At 58.1% G+C, this 7539-nt stretch overlaps 1 protein-coding gene across 1 annotated transcript in view; it reads right to left on the reverse strand.

The window, feature by feature from the left end:
• The window catches only part of LOC112406229 (lateral signaling target protein 2 homolog), a gene marked incomplete at its 5' end in the record, with an annotated part of 49917 nt that overhangs the window by 39372 nt on the left and 3006 nt on the right, over window positions 1–7539 (reverse strand). The window contains 2 exons of the mRNA XM_024754953.1: window positions 6–89; window positions 6248–6337. Of these exons, the coding sequence (XP_024610721.1) occupies window positions 6–89; window positions 6248–6337 (174 nt within the window). The remainder of the gene's footprint in view (window positions 1–5; window positions 90–6247; window positions 6338–7539) is intronic.

The following is a 7539-nucleotide window of genomic DNA, read 5'->3' on the forward strand; positions in this document are numbered from 1 at the left end:
GCAACGTGTGGAAGGGCCGGAAGAGCTCGGACATGTCCTCTGCCTTGCGGTCCAGGTTCAGGGGTCCATCCGCATAGACCACGAGGCCACTGCATCCAAGACAGAAAGCCAGCCTGACGTCAAGTCCTGCAGCCGCGTGGCCAGCCCAGACCACACCCCGCACACGCTTCCCCTCTGCGATCGAGTCGTAAATAAGTTTAGAAAGAAGCAGTGAAAATTATGACCCAGATTTTATCCTCTTTCGAAGTTGATTAGCCTATGTCCGTTTGAGGGATCATAAAATAATGATAAAAATATGGCTGCACACCTCCCAGCCGCAATCAGATAAATCAGCATCAAGGTTTGTTGCTAAAATCTGCCTCCTTGAAAATGGAAACACTGGATTTGTGTTTAAATATACCACAAATGCAGAGGTTGGTGAGAACTGGCCCTGGAACCATCTACTCTAAAAGGGAAACAGGAGTTGGAGGTGAAGCCCAGCCCAGCCCTCCACCAGCGTGGAGCCCTGACCCCAGGGCTGGCCCCTGGGGGTGTGGGTCCTGCAGGAGCATGGCGCAGACAGGGCAAGATTTTTCCAGACAGCGCCCCGCAGACTGTCCTCCCAGCTCTCCCACCTCTCCCTCGTTCCATCCACACGCCCCAGGTCCAGGGGCTGCCCGAGACTTTCCAACTCACACTTGCCACAGGCTCTCGCGGTTCCCGGCCCCACCAGGCTGTGAATGTCGTGTCCCGGCCGCTGTCTCCAAAGCCCCCTTCCCCTCCCAGCACTCTGGCCCACGGTCAGGCACCCTTCAAGATGGGGGCAGCCTCCTGTCACCCCTCAGGCAGGATGGACCCTCCTGCTGGGCGTCCCCGTGCCTCGAGAGGACCCCCTTCACTGGACTGGGCCCCACGGCCCATCTGGCTCTGCCCAGATGCCAGCTCCGGGTGCCCCAATTCCACGGCAGGGGGTCCCGTGTTCACCTCCGTAGCCACAGCCCCACCCATCTCCAGGCGCGTGACCATCATTCCAGATCCGTCTCTCGGAGAGAGGACCTATCCCTGAGGACCCTTCTCTGGATGCCTCCTGCACCTCTTGGGTGCCCAGGGACCGTCCACCCGTGAACACGGGCCTGTCCCCTCGCGGCCCCATGGCGCATAGGTCGGCGCCTCGGGGGCTTGTCTGTGTAAATGAGGAGCCGCTAGCACGTCTCTGAGGACGAACAGGATCTTATTTCAGGCCTCAGGGTCTGGTCACCCATCCAGCTGGGAGCCCCCATTACTTCTGGAAAACACCCAGTTCAGTGAGAAAAACTGAAAAACAAAGTTGAACGAGGAGACTGTTTTCCCCTAAAAAAAAGGTTGGTTTCATGGGCAAAAAGATTTCCTTTTTTTCTAAAAACAGGAAAAACATGGGCTGTGAGGCCCCCCTGGGGCACACCTGGCCGTGACCATCATGACCAGTGGCCTCCAGGCCCCTAGGAGAGACCAGCTCGAGGGCCTGTGTCCTGAGCCAGCGGAGGGCAGAGGGCACGGCTGGGCCTCCATTCCTTCTGGGCTGCTTCACGGATCTTCCATGAGCTAACGGTCATGGTTCAATTAACCGTGTTTGAGGGACGATTTCCCAAGGCAGAGCCTTAACTTGGTGGGTAAATGCAGCGGTCTCAGGGCAAAGGCAGAGTGAAAACAGGCAGAAGAAAGAGTTTGGGGAATCCTGGCCATCTCCTCTTTCAGAAAGCAGTGACGGGGGCAGGGAGGGACCCTGTCTCCTCTCCTGGGTCCTGGGGAGGCGTGGGCTGCCCCCCAGTGAGCAAGCAGGGTCCCTCCTGCCCAGCACGGCCTCCATGGAGCTGCGAGCCCCGGAAAAGAATCCATCCAGCAGGAGAAGTCTGTGCACAGACCCCTAAAGCCACCGTGCCCACCCCCTCTGGTGGGAGACCGGGGGACCTAGGCCATTCCCGCGGCTCTGTCCAGCGGTGCTCGCACGTGCCGGAGCACCCAGGGTTCCCTCCCGCTCAGCAGCTCTGGGAAGTGACGCCAACTGCCAGGACAGGCAGAGAGGAGGTCGTGGGGCGGCCACGTTTCTGCGTCCCCATGACGGGGCACCCCTGCGGACAAGGGTGAGGCTGGTCTTCGTGTCCCAGGAGGAGCGCATCAGATACCTGTTCAGTGTCCAGCTGGCCCGGGTGCTGATGCAACGGGCGGGGGTGGGAAGGGAAGATGGCTGGAAATAAGCCATCAGGGGGAGAGCTTCAGCCCCACAGGGCTGGTGACCCTGGCATCGCGCCCTCTCAGCCCACGTCCATGCAAGGCAGCCCCACAGTGGAGCCTGGCAGGCACGTGGCTGGGCCCGGGGGTGCCCCGGCATAATGCGGGGGACGGTGAGGGGTCGGCCCAGGTCCAGCTCGCGTGGGCCGGGGGGAGCACGCCCGGCATGGAGGGAGGGCCCGCCCCACCCCCACTCTTTAGGTGTCTTTCACTTTCTTGGTAATGTCCTTTGATGCACAGATTTTAAATTTTGATAAAGTCCAATGTATTATTTTTAAAAATTTGTTGCTCATGCTTTTGGTGTCAAATCTAAGAATCCACCACCAAATCTCAGAAGACAAAGATTCACCTCGTCATAGACACACTACTATATATAAAATAGGTAACTCATAAGGACCTACTGTAGAGCACAGGGAACTCTACTCAGTACTCCTATATGGGAAAAGAGTGGATATATATGTATACGTGTAACCGATTCACTTTGCTGTACACCTGAACCTAACACAGCATTGTAAACCAGCCATACGCCCATAAAAATTAAATTAAAAATAAGAAAAAGAAGAAAAGAGAAAGATTCACCTGTGTGTTGGTCAGAGTTCTCCAGAGAAAGGTGACCGACACACATGCACGTGCCCACACACACACACACACACACACACACACGGTTGCACGACGTGAATGTACTTAATGCCATTGTGTACGTTCAGAAAGGGTTAAAATGGTCAGTTTTATGTCATGCATATTTTATCACAATAAAAAAGTAACATTTATTGCTTTGATTTCTGTTACAAAACGTATACCTATCGTGTTCAGAAATTTAGTAGAGACGCACTGGTGATGATTTTTGTACTTGATATACTAGGAATTCTTCCCTGACATCTGGGATTCATCTTTCATGTTGTTTAAGTAGCTAGAGTATCATTTTTAATCAATCCCTTCATTCCGGGTCTATACCCCCCCCATCAAATTTTTATGATTAAAACGTCAGTGAAAAACTTTACAAATTCATATTCGTGCCCTGTCAGATCAGCACAACAAAATTCTGCGAAAATTCACTGTGCTACCACCTGCCGGGCACTAAGGACACATGAGTGAGTGAAGGTGAGCACCCCTGCCCCGTGACACTTATAGGCCCATGGGGGAGACACAAGTCACCCCAATCGTGTTTACACGAAATATCCGAACAGGCAAATCTACAGAGAGATGGGATTACGGGGGTGGAGGTGATGGCTGAGGGGTAAGTGGTATCTTTTCAGTGATGATGACGCCCTGAAATTAGTGGTGACGGTTGCACAACTCTGCAAATTGACTAAAAACCACTGAATCGTACACTTCAAACGGGTGAGTCATATGGTACGTGAATTTTATCTCAATAACATGGCTTAAAAGTAATCTCCTGGGAGGAAACATGGGAACACCCTGTGCAGGAAATGGTGAGCACCCAGGAAGGGAGTGGGCGGCAGGTGAGGTGGGGAGAGAAGGTTGGAGGGGACCCTGAGATTGCGGAGGGCCGGGCAGGGGGCATTGTCCACACTCGCCTTTGCTCCCACGGGCTGGAGCCACAGGAAGGCCCGAGCCCTCGGCTGCCAAGAAGCAGGTGGGCCAGGGGACTGGACGGGAACCTTCACTGGCCCGGGAGAAGAGATCCACACCAGACGGTCCCTGCACCAAACCCCCAACCGCACCCCAGCATCCAGAATACTCCATGGCAACTGCTTGCCTTGTGTACGTGTGTGCCTCCCTCACGGTCATCCCCATATCTCTGGGGACAAGCACAGGACCGGCATGCAGTAGGTGCTTAATACATGCTCACAGGTGAATCCAGGAAGGAGTGAGTCCTGGGCCCCAAGCTGGGCAGCAGTGGCCTCTGTGGACAACGAGGAATTGAGAGAGGGAGCTGGGTGGCTGCACTGTGGGTCCCACAGGGACCCTGTGAGCGTCTCTGAAGGGGGCGGCTGGCTCCAGGACCAGCTGCTTACAAGCCAGTTCTCCCCACTCCTTCTGGTTAAGCCTGGCACTCCTCAGATCCTCAGACCCACAGCCTGGCTGCGAGGTTGGAGACCTGCTTCTGTTGGGGGGCTGGGGGCTCTAGGGGGCCTGAGGGCTTCTCAGTGGCTGCCGTGAAGCCCCCAGACTCTGGGCTCCTGCCCCGCCTCCACTTCAACTTCAGACCCAGCCTCTCCTCGCTGCAACTCAGAGCCTCCCCTCATGACCTCAGAGGTCCCGCGGCTCCGCTTCCAGGCCTCCCTCCAGCCTAAGCTGGAGAGGACCCCACGCGAGGCCTCCAGGAGGTGCCCGACAGGAAAAAGGCCCCACCCAGGGCACTCCCGAGACAAGGACCCAGACAAGTTCAGGTGTCAGAAGGTGGCCTGAGGTCAGCAGAGAGGGCCCAGTGACCCCACTCAGGGAGAAGCCTTGGAAGGCCAGCTCGGTGAGCACGGCGAGGCTGGACAGTACCACCCTGCACACCCTAGCCTTGGGCCGCCGGCACCGGGGAGCCTCAAGGAGCTGAGCACATACCACGGACTCGAGCGTGGAAACCCAGAAACGTGTTTCTGTTCAACGTCCTTGCTTTTATCTTAAGACGGGCGTGCTGTCTAAGAGTCTCTGGCCCTCCCCCGAGATTTAGAACAGGTTCCCTCTAAGACAGTGGAAACTGACGGGAGGTTCTGGAAAGGTTCTGGCTCCTCCCAAGACCACTGCAGAGACGTCCCAGAGGGAAGGCAGCTCTGGAGCACAGTGAGGCCAGGAGGAGCGAGGTGGGGGCCAGGCCGGTCCCCAAGCCCAAGGCGAGACTCAAATGTGGGGAGCTGACCCTGCACACCGGAGGCGGCCGCTCAGGCTTCCCCGAGTGCTGGGCACTGGCAGCCCCACCCCGCCTGCCCACCTCCCCGGGCCCTCCTCGCCAAGTCCGCTCTGCGCTTCACGGCACGTCAGGCTCCCCGCCACGACACCTCCACAGTCCCGGACAGTGGAAGTCGCTTCTGGCTCGGCCCAGGGTCGTCTGCCCGGCCTGCTCCCCACCCCTCCCGCACGCGGCACACGACTCGTCCAGCTCCCTGCGGTCCAGGGACGCCCCTCTGTCCCAGAGGCTGGCCCATCCTGCAGCGCTGCCACCGCCCCACGGACCTGCCGTAGGAGGTGCTCACCCGCAGTGAGTTCTCCCCAGGGCCTGTGCCTCTGTGTCCCCCGCACGCTCCCCAGGCCAGTCCACTGACATCCACACCTACAACCGGCTCCCGGCCTAGCTGCACCCCAGCTGCCCCCCGGGCGCCCGTGCCTACCTGCCCTACGCTCCCTCACCTTGAGGGAGGGAAGGCGGTCTGTGTCCGGGAGTCCGGGTGCGGCTGAGCAGAGTGGACCAAGCCCAGAACAGCTGGGCTCTGACCCTGGCTCTGAGAGGCTCCGCAAGGCTCAGCACATGACCAAGTACTTCCTGTCAAGCGTGCTTGACGACTGACCCCACGTGCTGCCGTGACACCTTTGAGGCCACAGACCCCAGAGGCCTAACCCAGCGCTCCCCTGCTCTCAGCAGCCGCGCGCCCACCCCATCGCAAGGCCGGCTGCCGCCCACCTGCCCCTCACCCAACAGGCTCCACCTCCCTGCCAGCCCATGAATCCTCCAAACACGCCCACCACGTCCTCCGGCGGGAACCAGGGGCACCTCGCCTCCCGTCCCTTCAAAGCCGCTCCCACAGCCCCTGATGGGGCCCCTGTGCCTGAGTGTGGGGGCCTCTTCCCAGGGCTGGGGGTGCACGTGGCTGTCATGCTCACCCGTCCTGCACCATCTAGGCTGGCTGAGCGGGAGGCACTCGGAACACCTGGTTCCTTGTCTGCTGGGACAAGGGCAGGACCACCTGGCAGCTGCTCTGGGGTGGCTGAGCAGCCCCCTTCAGGGTACACGTACCACTTACCACCACCCAGAGAGGCCTGGCACCACGGACCCGATGTTCCTGCCAGGTTTCTGAGAAACGACGGTCCCAGGCAGGGGAACACTCACCACACGATGGCCAACCTGGGGATGGTGAACATGAGGGCTGGCTCGTAGTCATCAATCATGTCCTGGGTCAGGTACCCGAAGTCCAGGGCCCTGGCAGGGGAGAGAGAGAGTGAGCAGGGGCGACCCACGGCCAGACAGGGCAGGGCAAGGCAGCCGTGCAACCCTCACCCACGTCGGCGCTTGGGGGCCAGCTGCTGGACGAGCCCCGCTCTGCAAGTTCCGGCGCAGGGGGCTGACGCTTGGCCTGCCCCATCTTCCCAATTCCTGACCCCACTGCTGACGGAGGAAGCAGGGGTGAGTGAGGGGTGCTTGCCGAGGGGAGCTAGTGAGGACAGCTGTGCTGTCAGGCACCCAAAGCGGAAGGATAAACGTGGAGCAGAAACACTGCTCTGAACCATTTCACACGGCGAAGAAACCCGAATTGCTCTCCCGGATTTCCTCTCTCTTGCAGGTATACGAACCGCTTTCTCTACGTGCGTGAGCAAGTGCTGCTGGCGTCGTCATGTTCTAAATAAAGGGTATTTCCTGTCATCTTATTCTTGAGTGACTTGAAATATCTCTCAGCGTACAACAGTGAATAATTCGTCTTTAAAATTAACAAACTGACGATGTGATATTAGACACCTTGCACTGAAGTGCAAGTCACATATAAGGAACATTCTGGATTAAATCTTAGTCCCAAAGTCTATTCAGAAAATCTGACTTCAAATCTGACCCCACACGCCCCATACAAGCCACGACGGGAATAGTGATGATTCACCTCCAAAACCCAGCTCAGCAAAGGTTCCATCCTGGCCTGTAGGGAAGAAGAGTGGACAAAACGAAAGCAGGAGGTGGGGAGTGAGGGCCACTGGGTGTCTCCCAGAGCCAAGATGAGGAGAGGAAGAGGTGAGGAGATGGGGAGGTGAGGAGGTGAGGAGAGGACGAGTGGAGGTGAGGAGGTATGCAGGTGATGAGGTGAGATGGAGGGAGGAAAAAGGAGGAGAGAAGGTGAGGAAGTGATGAGGTGAGGGAGGTGAAGGAGGTGAGGAGAGGAAGGTGAGGGAGGTGAGGGAGGTGAGGAGAGGGAGGTGAGGGAGGTGAGGGAGGTGAGGGAGGTGAGGAGGTGAGGAGGTGAGGAGGTAAGGGAGCTGAGGTGAGGAGAAGAGGAGTTGAGGTGAGGAGGTGAGGGAGGTGAGGAGTTGAGGAGGTGAGGGAGGTGAGGAGGTGATGGAGGTGAGTAGGAGAGGGAAGTGAGGGAGCTGAGGATGTGAGAGAGGTGAGGGAGGTGGGGCGGGGAGGAGGTGAGGAGG

The sequence above is a fragment of the Neophocaena asiaeorientalis genome, unplaced genomic scaffold (genome assembly GCF_003031525.2).
Source record: "Neophocaena asiaeorientalis asiaeorientalis breed wild unplaced genomic scaffold, Neophocaena_asiaeorientalis_V1.1 scaffold767, whole genome shotgun sequence".
Taxonomy (NCBI): Eukaryota; Metazoa; Chordata; class Mammalia; order Artiodactyla; family Phocoenidae; genus Neophocaena; species Neophocaena asiaeorientalis.